Source organism: Vulpes vulpes, chromosome 7, assembly GCF_048418805.1.
Source record: "Vulpes vulpes isolate BD-2025 chromosome 7, VulVul3, whole genome shotgun sequence".
Classification (NCBI taxonomy): domain Eukaryota; kingdom Metazoa; phylum Chordata; class Mammalia; order Carnivora; family Canidae; genus Vulpes; species Vulpes vulpes.
The window spans coordinates 88,273,754-88,293,644 of NC_132786.1; the positions used below are offsets into that span (position 1 = coordinate 88,273,754).

Sequence of the window (19,891 nt, forward strand, 5' to 3'; positions counted from 1 at the left end):
TGAGGCAGCCGGGGTAGCGGGGAGCCGCGCTCTCCCTGCGCTCGGTCGGATCCTTCCTAAGGGGCCTGTCGCGCGATTAGCTCGCTGTCTTTTCTGCTTGTACGGGTAAAGGAAAATTCCATGAGAGAATGAATAAAGTCTTTCACGAGTGAGTGCCATGAGCATTGATTGCTAAGTTGCTTAGCAAATGACTGCGTTTTACAGATATTGAAGTTTTTAACAAATTTCAGCAAATTCTGAAGGGAAAGTTATGCAGTGCATCGCCCTAAGATCGAGAGGCTGAAAATTTCTTTGAGCTGCTTGCTAACTTTCGTTAGTGTCATGGTAAGAAAGGTAGAAGACAACGACAGAAGGATGTGAAAGGGTAGTCGGACACCTTGCACACTTAGTATTTCTGGATCTTCGCTGCCCGGTAGAGACGCGGGGTTGAGCCGTACTGTAAGTGCAAAATGCACATTGAACCTACCAGACTTGGCACCAAAGGAAAAATTCTCAGTGACTTTTTATATTGGTTATATGTGGAAAAGGGATATTTTTATTATTATTATTATATGTTGAGTTGAATGAAATATATTGTTTAATTTTCATCTCTTTTTCAGTGTGGCTGCTAGAAACTTAAATCATGGCTAACACTGTATTTCTGTCAGACAGTGCTGTTATATTCTGGTGAAGAATACAGAGTCAACACGGCTTTCCTTTGCTCAGAAACCATTGATGGGAAGTGAACAATTGTTAAACTCGAAGGTGAGGATGTAAATTGTGCTGTAATTATTGCAGATTTCACCCCCTCGCCTTCCACGGTTCAACATTTCCACCATTTGAAAACATTAACTTCCAGGGCTGCTTAAGGAAATCCTAGTGATACAGCTGTGTGATGGGAAGAGCTCAGTTTGTCACAACTTTGTGAGATGGCAATAGGGTGGGTTCTATGTCTTCATAGTCTGGGTGTATCAACGGACTTGTTAGAGTCTAGCCGGTGAGTGGTTGGAAGTCATCTCTACCCAGGTTCAGTTTTCTTTGCTCTTCATCATATTCCATATTCATCTGTGTTCAGGAGCCAAGATCCATCTATACTGTGTGTTGGATTGTAAAGAAATACATTTCTTAAAAGGGCGCTTAGGGACGTACTTCTCTATTCAGGGCCAGCTTTGGGTTGTACAGCCTATGCAGTCACGTAAGGCCCGTCATTTAAAAGGGCTTGGCACAGTTTATTGTTGTGTCGTCACCACTTTGAAATTCTTAATAATTTTTTAATAAGGGGGCTCTGTATTTTCATTTTGCAGTGTATCTTGCAAGTGATGTAGTTGGTTTTTTCTTTTGCTGTAATTTAGGATGGGAGTTGGGAGATATTGGACAAGAAGAACTAAGACATCTGGTCTTCACTTTACTCCTATGTGAAATGAGAGGTTTTACCAATCTCCCTCCAGTTTTGTGATTCTGTATGAATTACTATAATCAGATTTTGTGGCTGGTAATATAAACATTGTACATGCATAATTACATCAGAAGAAATGCTTATAGTCCTCCATTGAGAGTCATGCAAATCAAAGACTTTTTAAACTATAATAACACTTTATTTTTTCAAAGTGGATTTTTACATGTGCCACCAAGTTTTCTTATAGATTATCCATGTAAAGAATATAAATTATGAAAGGGAGGCTTCTATTGAAAGTGTGATTATTTCAGCATTTATCTTTTGATAAGATAGGCCAGATCTCTAGATACTTCCATTTAAGAGGTTTCCTCTGTTGGTCTGTGAAGACGTGTGTGAACCCTTACTTGTCAGTATCTGTTCCTTCTTTTTGTTGTTTTAGCTACTATTGCATGAAGTGCCTCTTCCTTCTTATTCCTAAATTTTTTAATTCTTTTTAAGATTGGACATAACTTCAGCATTGGAATACAGGCTTTATTAGACTGGTTTATTACTCTTCTTGGGCTGCCATAATAAAAGACCGTAGAGTAGGTGGCTTAAACAACAGAAATTTATTTTTTTCACAGTTCTCACAGGTTGGAAGTCCAAAATCAGCGTGCCAATGTGGTCCGGTTGTGGTGAGAGTTCTTGCCTTGGCTTATAGAAGGCTGCCTTCTCACTGTCCTCACATGGTGGGGAGGGAGCTCAGTTGTCTCTTCCTCTTCTAAGGGCACCAGTTCTATCAGTTTAGCACTCTACCCTTACGACCTCATTTAATTCTAATTACCTCCTTAAAGGGTCTTTCTCTAATACTGTCACATTGGGGATTGGGAGTCAACAATTTTGGAAGGACACAATTTAGTCCATAGGAACCAGGGAACTTATGTTTCTGTGCATTACCATGTTCTGAAAATTTAGAACAGTTTGTAGCACATATACTATGCCCAATAAATATTTATAGAATAAATGAAAGACAGGTATTAGAGTGATCCTTAGAGTAGCTCACTGTGGGCTCTTGCCCATCATTGGAACCAGTTATGACAGTGGACACTTTGCTCTTGACTGGAGCCAGTCTTTAGTTGAACGGATGATGGGTGGAAGCATGAGGAGATTGGTAAAAGTTGGATATAGCAGTGTGAGAAATGTCAGCTGGAGCATTTAACAAATAATTCTTAAATATCTACTAAGGGCCTAGCCCTGGGCTGGGTATCAGAGGTATAAACGGAGAGCAAAAGGTACTTTTCTTGCTCTTGTGGCACTTATAATTTAGTAAGAGAGACAGGATGATTTAAAGGGAAGGAAAACTTTTCGCCGAGAGTACTAGTTAAGTAACCTCACCAGGGAGGGGATGGAGGCATGTGTTAACTTGGCCAAGAAGGGAGGGAAGAATGCTCCAACCAGAGAGAACAGCATTTACAAAGTAGTAGTGATGGGAGGCAAAGGGGGGCGGATTACATTCGATGAACTGAAAAGAAGGAGTGTGTGGCTAAAACACAGCAAGGAGGAAAATGTGTGACTTGATGCCAAAGCAGTAAGTAGAGACCAAAGCATTTAGGATTTTATAGGTTATATTGAAGATTTGGAATTCTTTCTATTCCAAAGAGCATTTGGAAAGCATTAGAGGATTTTAAGTAGAGATTGTATAAACTAAGCTTGCATTTTAGAAAGGTCCCTGTGATACTACATAAAGATGAATTTCATAAAGGCCTAAGTATACACATGAGTAAAAGAATTGCTAAATCAACACCATAAGTCAAACATGTTGTATACCTTAATTTCTTGTGGAATCAGTCCTCAGAGATGTGAGACTTTGCAGCCTTTGTGGAGGAATAAAGAGTAAATAATTGGGTTGGTGTAGGCTTGGGGAAGGCATACCTAAAGTGGCAAAGAAATGAAGAAATTGAGGATCTAGTAAAAAAAAAAATATAATTGAAATGACTGATCTTGTGCTTCAGAACTCTCAAGGAAGGAAATAAACCAGTATAAAAATTCTTAGAGGTTTTTCCCAGTCATCTAAATTGTATGAATGTATTGAATTCTAGATTGATAATTATTGACTGAAAGTTTCACAAGATTAGAAGATAAAGCAAGTATGTTTGAGCTGAGTTTATTTAGTGTATCTATATTAGGAGGCTGTGCCTGGCTCTACATCTGATACAGGGGATCAGGGAATGAATGGACCATAACTTCACCTTTTTAGAACTGAAGCATTGTTGTACAGAGGGGCACCTCTGTGGCTCAGTCTGTTAAGTGTCTGCCTTCAGCTTGGGTCATAATCCTGGGTCCTGGGATGGAGTCCCACATCGGGCTCCCTCCTCAGCTGGGAGTCTGCTTCTCCCTCTGCCTTTCCTCTGCCCATTCTCTTTCTCTCTCAAATAAATAAAATTAAAACAAAAAAACCCATGGCTGTACAGATTCCAGTTGCCATGAAGATACTAAAGGTCTTTGTCCTTTTTTAATCCAGACTATAACCTCTAGCCAGAACTGGTTAAACAGATATTTAAGTGTTTGTTAAGTAGCTTTTGTTTTTAAAATACCTTTTTTTTTTTTTAAGGCGTATGTATTAGAGAGAGTGTGTGTGTGTGCCTGCATGTGTGAGTATGTTGAGGGGCAGAGGGAAAGAATCTTCAAGCAGACTCCCCCTACTGAACGTGGAGCCCCAAAGTGGAGCTCAGTCTCAAGACCCACGAAATCATGCCCTGAGCCGAAACTGAGACGGTCACTTTAACTCTCTGAACCACTCGGCTCCCCTAAAATACCATCTTTACCATAGCTGTATTTAGTTTGTGCTTAAGTGGCTATTATCTTTTCAAAATCATATGTCAATATTAAAGTTTATAGAGTCAAAAACTTTAAAGAGCCTTTAATGATCACTTAATTCAGTTTCCCAAATGCAGTATGTCCACTGATCATAAACAGAATGATTTTAGGTAAAACATAAGCATTTTTTAAAAATTTCAATATAGTTAGCATATCAAGCATTTTAATAGTTATACATTTAATTTAATGTGTGTTAGAGGGATCCCTGGGTGGCGCAGCGGTTTGGCGCCTGCCTTTGGCCCAGGGCGCGATCCTGGAGACCCGGGATCGAATCCCACATCAGGCTCCCGGTTCATGGAGCCTGCTTCTCCCTCCGCCTGTGTCTCTGCCTCTCTCTCTCTCTGTGACTATCATAAATAAATAAAAAATTAAAAAATAAATAAATAAATAAATAAAATCTTAAAAAAAAAAATAATGTGTGTTAGAAAAAATATTTTTAACATACCATACTGTGATTCATGGACTTCATAATGAGGTTAATATCAATTTTATGATTTTAAAAATAGTCACTTTAAATTAAAAGATTTTTTTTTTAAATTAAAAGATTAAATAAAAAATAGGTGGTACATGAATGAAATTTAGGAAACACTAATCTAAACCAACTCTTGTTATGTAGATAAGAAAATAAAAGGACTCCTAATCACAAAGGCCTTTCTGTGGTATATAGCTAATATATGTCAGAGCTAGGGATAGAAGTTAACTTGGCTCAATACATGCTACTGTTTATTCTGCCCTATAGGGCTACTTCTTATTGTTGATACTTGAGGTAGAGACCTCTGTCTTTATTTTTTTTTTTTAAAGATTTTATTTATTTATTCATGAGAGACACACAAAGAGAGAGAGAGAGGCAGAGACACAGGCAGAGGGAGAAGCAGGCGCCATGTAGGGAGCCTGATGTAGGACTCAAACCCAGGACTCCAGGATCATGCCCTGGGCCAAAGGCAGGCGCTAAACTGCTGAGCCACCCAGGGATCCCTGGAGACCTCTGTCTTAATAGTGGCATTGTACTTTAAATCTTCACTGTCCATTATGGTGGCCACATGTGGTTATTTATATATTAAAAATTAATGAAAAGTAAGATTTAAAATTTGTACTAGTCACATTTCTTGTGCTGGGTTAGCCACATGTGGCTAATAGCTGCCCTTTTGGCAGTACAGCTGGAGAACATTTCTATCACTGCAGAAAGTTCTATTGAATAGTGCTGCTGTAAACTGTTGCTTAACATGATTCATAACCCTTTAAAGTTTTACCGCCTTCAAAGAGATGATGCTTATTAATTTGCTCACCATACTGAAGTTAATACTGACTCTGAGATTAATGAAATCACTAGTAACATGCAATTAAAAAAATTTATCGTGGGAAATAAGGCTAAAATGTAGTTCTCAGAATCTTATACCTCATCTGATTGGGGGAAGGTCTTTTTCCCTTTTTAATCAATAAATTATGGTCATTAATTATAGCAATTAGAAGAAATATATTGAGAAATACAGTACTCATATAGAGAATTTCCTGACTTTCCAAATAGTTTATTCATCTTAGAATTCTATTTTGTTAAAATTTTAAAACTTTTCATTTTTAAACAGATTTTCAGTGAATGGACCTAACTGGACTCTTTGAGCATATCAATAAACATGAGCGGTACAAAACCTGATATATTGTGGGCACCACACCAAGTTGATAGATTTGTTGTATGTGACTCTGAACTGAGCCTTTATCATGTGGAATCTACTGTGAATTCAGAACTCAAAGCTGGATCTTTACGTTTATCTGAAGACTCTGCAGCTACATTATTATCAATAAATTCAGATACACCATATATGAAATGTGTTGCCTGGTATCTCAATTATGATCCTGAATGTCTCCTAGCAGTTGGACAAGCAAATGGTCGAGTTGTACTTACAAGTCTTGGTCAAGATCATAACTCAAAATTCAAAGATTTGATAGGAAAAGAATTTGTTCCAAAACATGCACGGCAATGTAATACTCTTGCATGGAATCCGTTGGATAGTAACTGGCTTGCTGCTGGGCTAGATAAACACAGAGCTGATTTTTCAGTGCTGATTTGGGATATTTGCAGCAAATATACTCCTGATATAGTACCTATGGAGAAAGTGAGACTTTCAGCAGGTGAAACTGAAACAACATTATTAGTAACAAAACCTCTTTATGAATTAGGACAGAATGATGCTTGTCTCTCTCTTTGTTGGCTTCCACGAGACCAGAAACTTCTCCTTGCTGGTATGCATCGTAACCTAGCCATATTTGATCTTCGGAATACAAGCCAAAAGATGTTTGTAAATACAAAAGCTGTTCAGGGAGTGACAGTAGACCCCTACTTCCATGATCGTGTTGCTTCCTTCTATGAAGGTCAGGTTGCAATATGGGATCTAAGGAAATTTGAGAAGCCAGTTTTGACTTTAACTGAGCAACCAAAGCCCTTAACAAAAGTAGCATGGTGTCCAACTAGGACTGGTCTGCTTGCCACTTTGACAAGGGATAGTAACATTATTAGATTATATGATATGCAACACACACCCACTCCCATTGGAGATGAAACTGAACCCACAATAATTGAAAGAAGTGTGCAACCTTGTGACAATTACATTGCTTCTTTTGCTTGGCATCCAACAAGTCAAAATCGAATGATAGTTTTAACTCCCAACCGAACAATGTCTGACTTCACTGTTTTTGAAAGGATATCTCTTGCCTGGAGCCCAATTACATCTTTAATGTGGGCTTGTGGCCGTCATTTGTATGAATGTGCAGAAGAAGAAAATGATAATTCTTTAGAAAAAGATATAGCAACGAAGATGCGCCTTCGGGCTTTATCCAGGTACGGACTTGATACAGAACAAGTGTGGAGAAACCATATTTTAGCTGGAAATGAAGACCCACAGCTCAAGTCACTCTGGTATACCCTGCACTATATCCTTTTCATTATGAATTTCATGAGATGAATCAGGTAGAAATGTTCTTAAAGTTTGCTGAAAGGTCAGTCTGTAAATTTTATTCTGAATGTTTTATATGCACATGCAAGTTACATAATGCCAAAATTACAAAGTAAAATTATTTAAAACTGTTGAACTTGAAATACTGCTTTACAGATTGTATAGAAGTAAGAAAAATATATCTTTACAATAAAGTAGAACCGACTTTCGCTGACACCTATTATGAATTGGCTCCAAATCAGAGTAAGTTTAGCTTTGAAATATATTATTATACATCGTCATTAGTATTTCCTATGCATTTAAATACTTATGAAGCAGTATACAGAAGATATGGATCAGAAGTCTCCAGGAAACAAAGGATCATTGGTTTATGCAGGAATTAAATCAATTGTAAAATCATCTTTAGGTAAGAAAATTCTATTTTCTGAAATATAATTTTGTAGTCTTATTTTTCACCCATTATCCTCATCAGTTAGCTACTTCAGAATAATGTACATAAATATTTGTTGGTTTTTTTGGGGTTCCTGGTTAGATATTTTAGTGAATTGTTGTTCTAAATGCATAATTTATATCCTTAATTCTTTTTTGGGAGGGGGGTAATATCTTGGTTCTTTGAAGTATACTGTCTTTCTAAATCTATTCACTTATTCAATGTTATTTTTTTGAAGACCCACTTTGAGAAGTCTTCCATTAGATGAGTTATAGGATCCTGGTGGTTAGTTTGGATTTTATCACAGCATTTTGCTTTTTATAAAAGCTAAATGAAAAGACATATAATTGAAGGAGATCTCTTTTTATTGTGTTGCCCAAACACTTTGACTTAGCTATTTGATGGCAAGGTCTGGGTAACTACGTCATGAAGTATGACCTTACCTATAGGAGCCTTACTTGAGAGAGTCCTTGATGATTAAATGAATGTATGAGTTAATGTAGGATTAAAATTGGTCAACTATTTAAGAATAAAGATGATAGAAGAGCTAAACTAAGTTTTTCACTGAACAGTTGTTCTTATTCATTTTTTTTAAAAATAGAATTGTGCATTATACTATAATCCTTTCCCCAACCTAGGATTCAGGCCACATTACATTCTCAGTTATTTTGAGGTTTATTATTGTTTTTGTTGTATTTTGATATATTTTAGGGGAAAACCTACAAACTGCCTCTGAAGAAAAGCAAGAGGAAAAGTAGAATATCTGTATATATATTTCTGGTGCAATAGAAACTGAAAGTCTTGAGTCAAGGATGGTCTTTACCCAGATTAAAAAAACTACATTGGAATGATTTCCTCATTGCTAGACTTTCAGCTTTTTGTTTTGGTTTAGATATTTTTGTTTCTATAGCCCCAAAGTAAAAAGTAAAAGAAATAACTGTCAAAGATGGCACATGTGGAATTCAGTTTTTTTATCTGGCCATACTTTTTTCTCTAATTGTATATCTTATGATTCAGCACATAGTAAGTCAACACATTGAGCCATCTTGCTCACAGTAATCCAATACACAAGTTTATTAGAGCTCACAGTGCAATTTTAACGATAGTGACAAATAATATGTATTGAATGCTTACTATTAATTGGATATCATGCTAGTTACTTTCCCCATGTTACTTTATTTAATTCTTAAAATATGAGGTAAATTTATTCATTCAGCAAATATTTATTATTTGCTTATTATGTGCTAAGAATTGTCCTTGGAATAATAAGATATAACTTAAGCCTTTTCCCTCATAGAGACTGAATGTGGATATTACCCATGTTCTTGGGAAGTTTACATTCTAATACTATTTCAGAGTATGGACAGATAACTAGGCTATTTACCATGAGGAATAACAAACAATTATGTATAGAAGAATCCTAATCTGGGTGTAAGATTTGAGAGGGTTCCCTTGAGAAGGTAAAAGCAAAGACAAGCATGGTCCAAATAGGAAGCAGCATATGCAATTAACCCAAAGGAGAGGGAGCATAGCACATTTCAGTATTGGTGGAACTGTGTGAGAGAGGAAATGAGGAAAGAATGGAGACTAGAAAGGTAAGCAATGGGGTAACTCAGGACTTAGAAATCATGGTAAGAATTTAGGGAGATTTATCCTGTAACAAAGAGAAGCCACGGAAAGATTTTAAAGAGTATTGGCAGAATTAGATTTGTCTCTTATAGGTGTAGCTATGTGTGGAATGAATTGGAGAGAATCAAACAGGGACCTTATGCCCACAGTAGTTAGGGGCACCTGGGTGGCACAGTCAGTTAAGCATCTGCCTTCGGCTTGGATGGTGATCTCAAGGTCCTCGGATCGAGCCCCACATCAGGCTCTTTGGTTCTCCCTCTTACTTTGCTGTTTCTTCCTGCTTGTAGTCTCTCTCTCTCTCTCTCTCAAATGAATAAATCTTAAAAAAAAAAAAAAAAAAGCTATAATAATTAGGCAAGACAATGAGGGTGTTCCTACCGAGGTTACTGGTAGAGGAGCTAAATAAATGTGGATTAATTAAAGTGTGACAACTTAATGATTGAATAAAGGTAATGGAAGGTAAAGTGAAAGTACACATATATATATAGCTTAGGAAACTGGGTTACTACTGGTACCAATTAATTACATAGGATTAACAGAGGAAGAGTTCATTTGAGAAGAAAAAAAGTTTGTTTTGGAGAAAGTTGAATTTGTGATAGCTGGGTAAAGATGTGCAGTAGGCAAGAGGTTTAGAGTAGGTTGAAGAAGTAAAGTCATCCATTTTAAATAATTCTTCCAGGAAATTTGACTAAAGGAAGAGAAAAGGTTTATAGTAAAAGCAGCAAGTGAATCTGGAGACATAGTAGGGTTTTTTTGTTGCTTTGTTTTTGTTTTTAACATGGGATTGATTTAAGTAAGTTTAAATGCTGATGTGAGGAAGCCCATACAAAGAGATTGAAGATGCAGAGAAAAGGAAGTGAAGAGCAAAAATCCTAGAAATAGAAGAGAATCGGATCTGGAGCACAGGTGAAAAGACTAGCGTTAGCTAGGAGGCTCTACACTTTGTCCATACCGTCCAGAGGGAAAGGGGAAAGGTATACATGTTTTATAAGGTTCAGTGACTAGAGACTGAGGAGTTCCCCCCAATGGCTCCTCTTTTCTCAATGTAGTAGGTTTGCTTATTGAGAAGGAGCAGGGAGGTTGTAGAGAGAAGACACTGAGAAGAGGAGCCAGAGTGGTCTTGAGAAACAAGGGAGGATTGTGTGGCAATGTTATTTTACCAGAAGATAAAGGACAGTGGGGGGAGAGAATTGGGACACTGGCAAGAGAATGATTCATTTGTTGAGCATTGGGAGGGAAATGACAGAAGACTGATAAGTAAAAATATGGGGGGCCAAGAGATTGTGAGGTTGAAAAATTTAGAAGTGAGATTTCTGGAAGGCTATATGAAGTTGTAGTAAGAAAGTAGTTCTTTTGAAGGAGGAACAATTTGTAGTAGGTCTGTGAAAGGAGTGGGTGAAATCTTGGAGGTGTGAACCACTGGAGATAAAGTAGCAAAGGAACAGAGAGACTAGTTTATTGGGTGGGCTAAGTGTGAAAGTCAACCAGGATGAGAATGCATGCTCTAAGGGAATATCTTGTACAGTCTTGTGGAGAAGTGTTCATGATGTTAATAATTATAGTTCCTTTGTTTTAGGATGGCAGAAAATTGTATAATAAACGTTGGTCAGCCTTCCATCCAATATGATGAAAATATTTTTAGACTTAAGGGGTAAATTCTGTTCTAGAGAACTTGTCATTCAGAATTACTTTAATGAACAGAATAAATAAGGAAGTGTTTTTAACAACAAAATGTTCTTATAAACACTGGATAATTTTACTGCTTTGTTATATAGATGTAAAAATGCAACAAATTAATATCTACAGGTAGCATAGTGTCTGATTACTTGGTGTAGTATTTGAAACCAGTTTTTAAAAAATGTTTTTGAATGTCTAAGTAAACTGGTTTCTCACACTTGTCAATAAAATGTCAATTCTATTATTTATATATAGCACAATCTCAAATTTAGGGGATATAGTTTTGTCACTTTAATATTACGTAACATGCATAAATATATTTTAATCTTTTTCAGATATAAATTTTAAATTCGTACATGTTAAAAATAATGACAGTACATTTAGAAGTGTACAATATTATCATATTGCTTATTTGATAACCCTAATTAACCTGTCACATAGTTATCAAGTGATAGGAAGGCCTCTGGGCATTACAGGACATAATAACCATATTTGACTTAAAGGGTATTTTTCTACCTCCTAGTATAAAACTCTTTGGAGTCCTATGTATTGATCTTTATTCCATGACACTGTTTCTATAAAATAAAAACTCTAAGAAAACTGGAATATTATTAAGCTATGAGAAAGTTTGAAAAAGACTTTTTGTTCAGCTATTGAAAATTGTTATTTTTACCATTTAATGTCTTCAGCTTGAATCCAAAATTTATAGGGGAACTATGAAAGCAAATACCTTATGTATATCTACAGCTTGTTCTACTTGAAATGTAATAACTCCATTCTCCCTAAATTTAAGTTTTTTACGCAGAAAAGTAATGTTTAAATTTTTAATATGCATGTTTTATTTTATTTTTGAGATTTTATTTATTTATTTATTCATGAGAGACACACAGACAGGCAGAGACATGGGCAAAGGGAGAAGCCAGCTCCCTCTGGAAGCCTGATGCGGAACTCAGTCCCAGGCCCCAGGGATCACGACCTGAGCCAAAGGCAGACACTCAGGCACTGAGCCACCCAGGTGCCCCTAATATACCTGTTTTAAATTAATCATTTGGAATTTTCTAATAGTTCTTAAAATTTCACTTTCATAAGCTAAAAGTGATTTTGTCTTGAATAACTTTCCTCATGGTTGCAAATAGAGTAGCATGCTTCCTTTTTTTCCAATGGGCAGGTGGTTGTCTTAAGAAAGAACTTTTCAGAAGTCTCCTCCTGACCCCTTGACCTAAATAGCGATAGTTTCAACAGTACAATTAAAAATAAGTAATTTAAAGTGTAATTATTAAACTGTTTTCTGAATTTCCAGAATTTTACAAATAATTCATCTTGAAACTTTTACATAAAGCAGTGATATATAGCTTAAAATATGTCCTAACATGAATAATATTGTAGGCTTTTGCCACAGCCTAACATCATATAATGAAACAAGTTATTTAAAAGTGTGAATTAGGTTTAGCAAGTTCAGACTTTGGCTATATACTGATTTTACTCTGTGCATGTATTTAGACTAAATGAACTTTAATAATGTGTTTTGCATTATTTATGTATATGTTTACTTTGTAAATAACTGATTCAGTTGTTTTTTTTTTTAAGATTTTATTTATTTAGAGAGTGCACGCACACAATGGGGAGGGAGGGGCAGAGGGAGAGAGAGAATCTCAAGTGGACTCCATGCTGAGAGTGGAGCCCAATGCAGTGCTCAGTCTCTCAACCTTGAGAACATGATCTGAGCCAAAATCAAGAGCTGGACATTTAATCCTCTGAGTTACCCAGGCATCCCCTGGTTCAGTTTTTAATATTTTCTCAATTTTGCTTGTGTTCATTTCTTTAATGCCTTGATCAGATGAGTGTAGTTAAAAGTCAACTTTGGACAGTATATTAATTTTTATATTATGCATTTATTATCTTACCATTTCCATGGTCTGTGGAGTCTGGGCATGCCTTCACTTAATCCTCTGCTCAGGATCTCTCACAAGGCTAAAATAAAGATGTTGGCTAGGCTTCTTGTGGTTGGAGTGCTTCTCTCAGTTCACATGGTTGTTGACAGAATTGGTTCTTTGAGTTAGAGGACAGAAGTATCCTTCCTGGCTGTCACAAGGGGCTGCCATGAGCTCCTAGAGGCTGCCCATGCTTCCTTACCGCATAAACTTCTTACAACAAAGTAGCTTTTCCTTCCAGTCCAGCTAGAGAGTCTCTCTCATTTCCTGGATTCTTTTAAAGGTATCACCTGGTTACATCAGGCCCACACAGTATTAATTTCCCTTTGATTAACTCAGTTAATGGAGTAACGACCTTAATTACGTCTGCAAAATGCTTTCACTTGTACTAATGTTATTTAGAAGCAAGTCAGATTTCACCTGTACTCAAGGGGAGGGGATTATGCAAAGGTGTGGTTATTAGGGGGCAAGAATCGTGGAGACCATTTTACAGTTCTGCCTACCACAGACAAGTTGAATTATTTCTTAAAACCTATTTATTATTGATCTAGTTATTTACAGAGGTATAATAACTGTATTATATGTAAGTGGATAAATGTAGAATTACTCTAAGTTACTCCTAATAAAAGATGTTAGTAATGTTGGACATTCTTGCTGCCTAATTCATAATTCAGTTTATTCTGAAAAATAACAGGTAATTCTACAATGACAGTTTTGATGATAAAATGTCCTAGAATGAGCAGCCCGAGTGGTTCAGTGGTTTAGTGCCGCCTTCAGCCCAGGGCCTGATCCTGGAGACTCAGGATCGAGTCCCAAGTCGGGCTCCCTGCATGTGGCCTGCTTCTCCCTCTTCCTGTGTTTCTGCCTCTCTCTCTCTCTCTCTCTCTCTCTCTCTCTGTGTCTCTCATGAATAAATAAATGTAAAAAAAAATGTTAAAAAAAAATGTCCTAGAACATTTAAGAATTTGAGTTGCAATTAAAAGTCAAGTTTCATCTTTTTTTTTTATCTTTATTTTAGTTTTATTTAGTACCATTAGGATCATCTGCCTTGATTGAAATCTAATGCTGGAAGAATTAAATTCCTTATGAAAAGAAAATGAGAATATAAAGTCTTCTGATATTGTGAAGAAGAAAACTTCATATCATTCCCATTGTATTTTAGCTTTAGTATTTAATTTAAACTTTTGAAGTACTTTTATATATATGATCTCATTTTTTCATATATTTGCATATATGCATACAAAGAGGTAGCAAATGGAGAAAGAGAATCTATTGAATCTTAAACACTGGAGATAACCTTTCAAATAGAACAAGATGCCTCCCCTTTTGGAGCATATGTTCTAGCAGGAGAAGAGATAGGTCTGAAAATTAATAAAATATAAGAGCTTACATTAGTTCTGAAGGAAGTAGAGGAGACAGTGTCACATTAGATAATAACAGGTGCACTCAGATTAGGTGGTCAGGGAGGCTTCTCTGAAGCAGTGACTCAGCCCATCAAGCATTAATTGTTCTAGTAGCTTTTTTTGGTATCTCAAGGAACTGTTGTATTTAACAACATGTAAAGTATGTTTTGTTTGTGGCATATTTTACATTTATGGTGTCACGAATTTGTGGTTAAGTAGTCATATCCAAAGCATGCTGTCGAAATCTCTCTGTGTAAAATGGACTTATTTTTTAAGTATATTTTAAAAAATAATAAAAAAGCAACTAATATAAAAATGCTTCTCTTTTTAGGAATGGTGGAAAGCAGCAGACATAATTGGAGCGGTTTGGATAAGCAAAGTGATATTCAGAATTTAAATGAAGAGAGAATCTTAGCTTTACAGCTTTGTGGGTGGATAAAGAAAGGAACAGATGTAGATGTAGGGCCGTTTTTGAATTCCCTTGTACAAGAAGGGGAGTGGGAGAGAGCTGCTGCTGTGGCATTGTTCAACTTGGATATTCGACGAGCAATCCAAATCCTGAATGAAGGGGCATCTTCAGAGAAAGGTACTAGGTTATTATATTCTAAGATAATTGCAGTTTTTAGAATTCTTTAAAGAAAAGATACTGATAACTTTCAAATATTTAGTCAATATTTTTCTGTAAATTTTTTTGAAAGACAAATTAGTACAGAACTGTATGAAAGTAAATATTAGCCCATTCCTTTTGTTTATGCCTTGATTTATGTCTGTAAAGAAGAAAATATGTCTTATGGGCCATTTTTTAAAAAAGATTTTATTTATTTATTCATGAGAGAGGCAGAAACAGGCAGAGACAGGCAGAGGGAGAAGCAGGCTCCCCTCAAGGAGCCCGATCAGGACTCCATCTTAGACCCCAGGATCATGCCCTGAGCTAAAGGCAGAGGTTCAACTGCTGAGCCACCCAGGCATCCCTTAATTGCCATTTTAATAATAATATAGTGAATATTCAAATGCATCCATTTTTAATGCTTTTTCTTTTAAACATAGTTCACATAGATTTTTGAAAATGTATTTTCTTGGAGATTAGGACTACTTCATTTTGCAAGCATTCTTTCTGTTTGCAAGCATTCTTATGGCAAACATTTGAGAGTTTTTTATTTCATTAGATGGTTATTGGCTGACTTTTAGGAAACTCTAAATGACACTATTAGACTAATGTAGATTATTATAAAAATTACACTTTGATCTGCAAAAATGCTTCTACTTGAGGCTGGTGATTTAAACATAGTTTCCTCCCAAAATAAATAAGTAAATAAACATAGTTTCCATTTAATTTTTTTTTTAAAGGAAGAAAATACAAAATGTGATAAAGTTTTTACTCTGACATTTTGTAAGAGAATATTCAGGCAAATAAATCTCAATCCAGAAATTCAGTTTTTTTTACTATCAGGGATATTTCACTTGAGTAACAAAAGATATATATAGCTATTGATGTTTAATACACCTAGCAAATTATTTCTGATAATCAGAATGCTTAATTCTTACTTGTCCATATTGAAATCATTACAGTTCTGTTGTGCCATAGAGAAAAACATGAAATTAATTGTAATTATTTACTTGCAATAAGAAGTTGAAAATCTAATGTTTTGCCCAGATTGGCCTCTTTCCTTCACTTTTGCTCCAACATAAATCTTCCTTATTTGAGAGTACAATAGAAGATAAAGTGATGAAAAAAAAGTTGATATTTAAAGCCATTTCTAACTATGATTTTGATATGAATTGGGAGCATGGTACTTCCCTGTCATGTATATGTGGAAAATTTGGTGTTAGATTTAAACACCCATATATCAGTAAGGGAAAAAGTATCTTTCCAGTGATTTCAATAGGTTTTTAAGGACTAAAGAAAAGATTTATATGTTCCTTCTACCTGGAAATAAATTGTTTTGAGCAGGATTCAAGAAGATATTTCTCTGTTGTGATGGTAGTGGTTGCTGTTAATCTTAAAAGACTTTAAATCCAATTTAATAGAGTAGGCAGAGGAAGCAAGCACAAAGCAACTTGGGGAAAGTGTTTATAGAAATGAAGAACAAGGGATCCCTGGGTGGCGCAGCGGTTTGGCGCCTGCCTTTGGCCCAGGGCGCGATCCTGGAGACCCGGGATCGAATCCTACATCGGGCTCCCGGTGCTTGGAGCCTGCTTCTCCCTCTGCCTGTGTCTCTGCCTCTCTCTCTCTCTCTGTGACTATCATAAATAAAAATTAAAAAAAAAAAAAAAAGAAAAAAAAGAAATGAAGAACAAGGCTATTTAATACCATAAAGTGGGAAATGCTCTTTTATTTTGAAAAGAAAGAAAATGATTAGGACCCAGGAACAGAATAAGAACACTGCTCTAATAAATGTACAAAATACTAAAGAGTAAAAGTTAAAGGTGAATTTAATTTTCTCTTGAAGGTGAACTTATATTAGAAGAAACCTAGGGTTGACTACCAGGTTAGCAGCTTATTAGTGACTATTTAAACTGCTAAGAACTAATGTTTAATAGACTATTGATAAATACTTTGTTGTAAATATGTCTAAATACAATGCTATGGTAATACTGGTAATTAATTTTGTCCTAGAAAAATAAAGTCTTATACTATGATAAGAATGGTGAAATACTGGTTTTCAGAACATATACTTAAGTATATGCATTATATATTTAGGAGTAGGAAAACAAAGTGATTTTGAAAATTGTAGTACTGAGGTGCAGTAATATTTACTATTGGTGCTTTGAAATATGTCCACATAAATGAACTTGATAAGACTGACAATGATTCTGGTAGAATGGCATCACTTCTCCATTTTGGTCCTAAATAATAACATTGTATAGCAACTTGCCTGGAATGAGAACTTGAAAATTTAAAGATGTGCTCGTCCTGGACAGGGTTAGTAATATGGGCAAAAGTTTTATAAGAATGGAAATGTTGCTTGTGGTCCTTGCCAAATATTCCAATCTGGATCAAAACCCTTAATTCTAGTGGGCTTATTTTTCTGTAGGTAAACATGACCCTCTGATCTTTACTTTGTGATTTAAGAACTGGAAGAGGGGGATGAAGCTTTTGATCACTTTGATTAGCTGACTGTTTTTAATGCGCAGGTGATCTGAATCTCAATGTGGTAGCAATGGCTTTATCGGGTTATACGGATGAGAAAAACTCTCTTTGGAGAGAAATGTGCAGCACTCTACGACTACAATTAAATAACCCGTATCTGTGTGTCATGTTTGCATTTCTGACAAGTGAGACAGGATCTTATGATGGAGTATTGGTAAGCTAATTTCTGTTTGACAGGACTCCTTTAAGATAGTTTTATCTAGTCTTGCTAAAATTTTCAAATGTCTGTTGCCTAAAATACTATATTTTGATGTATTTTGTATAATTTAAAATAAAATATCTTAAATATTTTTGAGCAGCTCTTGAATGTCATCCTACAGTTAGCTGATAACAAACTTGATTTTTTAGATAGTTTTAACAGTATAATTGACATAGAAAGTTAGGGTTTTATCCTTTATCTTAAGAGTAGCTCTAGAATTATACAACTGTATAAGCATAAATTTTATATTGAAATGTAATTTTTTAAAAGTGCCTGTCTTTGTTTTTAGTTAAGTAAGCAAACTTATTTGTGATCAGAATGACTATATATCTTGTCTGAGTTAGTATTTGCATTCTCAGACATTTACCAGTTTGGAAGATGGACGATCACACTACTTCTAGTGAAATACTTAATTTTTTCATTATTTAGTCTTTCATTGCTTTTTCTCTCCTGCTTTAACCACCTATAAACACATCAGCAAATAGGTTCTTTATCACAAAGTGGGGAAAGAAATAATGAAGTGAAGTGTGCTTGTAAGTTTTTTTTGGTTTTAAGCTTCACATTAATACAACTTTTTTTGCATTGTTGGACTTCTTTCTACCACTGACAAGAGCTTTGTAACATGAAATTTATTTCTGTGTTTGCCATTATAGCACTTCATATAAAGACACATTGTTTGAATAATTGATTTAAGTGTCTCAGTCCCTAAGAATTTATAAGAACCTGTCTTTTATTGAGGTATCTTAATGAAAATTTCAATAAATTTTGTTAGCATCCATTTTGACAATTCCTTAGTTTATATACTTTGTTACTCTTAGTAAATGAACTACTGAACTTTTCTAACCACTTCAGATTAGTATCTGAGAATATGTTGGGTTTTTTGTTTGTTTTTTACTATTACTTTTTTTTGTTAAACAGAAGACTTCAGGTGTTGCATTTTGAAGAAATAAAATACTTTCAGGAAGTAGTAAAGTATGGTGAAGACTAGAAAAAAGTGGATTGTTCAGATTTTAAGTTGATAAAGAAATATTCTTTAAATATTATATTTATTTTAAGTTAAGTGACCTATTATAAATACTCTCATTTTCTTATATGTAAATTTGGGTTATTAGGTAGGTTATCTTACCTTGAGTAGGAAGTTCATATTTCCAAACTGCTTCAATAGTGTACCTAATTTTACTTCATCTGTAAATAATTATAATTAACATATCTTTTGTTAAAAATTGTTAACTTGTAGTAATCTAATGAAAAGTACTGAACTGGGAAATCAGAAGATGAAGGTCTGAGTCCTTGCTCCAACACAGTTACTTCATTCAGCTGGCCAATTAACTTTTTTGGGTTTTAGTTTTCTGAGCTATAAAATGGGACAGCTAATATTTATAACACTTTCCCCATCAAAATTGAACACTTGCACTCGAATCTAAAGAGTTAAATCCAGTTTGTACCAAACATGCTCCCTAATAAGGGCAGAACCATATTTTATAATTGAGAAAACATGCTAGGATAGGTACCAGTTGAAGTGATCTTATGTTTAAGCAGGAAAACTATTTTTCATAGAATGACTTCAGTGGAAATAGGATCTTTTTCTCACCTTTAGACTGTTTTCTACTTACCACAAAATTAATTACCTTTTTACATTTATAGAAATTCAAAATAGTGTTTTACAATACTGGCAGGTATACAAAAATTAAGTTATCACAAATACCCCTGAAATTTTGCCACAAATCACCTTTATAACAGTATTTTGCTCTGGCCACAAAGTGTGTCTTGTTGGTTTTCTTATAAGATTTTATTTATTTGAAAGAGAAAGAGCACATGTGGGGGAAGGAGTGGTGAGAGAGGGAGAAGCAGACTCCCCGCTGAGCAGGGAGCCAGATGCAGGACTCAGTTCCAGGACCATAGGATCATGACCCGAGCGGAAGGCAGATGCTTAACAGACTGAGCCACCCAGACACCCCATGTCTTATTTATTTATAAGTGTATATTTTAAAACTTACCACTTTGTATTTAGATACACGTGCTGATAGTCTTTCCAAATTCTGTATTGGTATATTGATACTGGCATATTCACTGGTAATTCACAGATTTCCTAGACTTATTGATTAAGTTAGCATCCCAGAAAAGATTTTCTCAGTTTCCCCAAAATTAATTTCTATGTTGGAAGGATTACATGGCATCTTAAATCTAATAAACCATACATCATTGCTTATATTTTATGTTGCAGTTATATAAGACTGAAGTGGTATGCTTTATAACTGAATTGGTCAGTATTTAAGATATAAATTTTTACTT

General features: G+C 35.3%; 1 protein-coding gene across 11 annotated transcripts in view; it reads left to right on the plus strand.

Moving 5' to 3' along the window:
• MIOS (meiosis regulator for oocyte development) overlaps positions 1-19,891 on the plus strand; it is a 35,551-nt gene that overhangs the window by 575 nt on the left and 15,085 nt on the right. For 3 of the 11 annotated variants that reach the window (XM_072764389.1, XM_072764391.1, XM_072764393.1), the window contains exons 2-6: positions 648-744; positions 5,815-7,156; positions 7,487-7,585; positions 14,581-14,835; positions 17,385-17,554. In XM_072764389.1, the coding sequence (XP_072620490.1) occupies positions 5,863-7,156; positions 7,487-7,585; positions 14,581-14,835; positions 17,385-17,554 (1,818 nt within the window). In that variant the 5' untranslated portion in view covers positions 648-744; positions 5,815-5,862. Of the gene's footprint in view, positions 1-33; positions 149-263; positions 745-5,814; positions 7,157-7,486; positions 7,586-14,580; positions 14,836-17,384; positions 17,555-19,891 lie in introns of those variants that run through there. The other 8 variants (XM_026003818.2, XM_072764386.1, XM_072764388.1 and 5 more) reach the window with 4 other exon arrangements.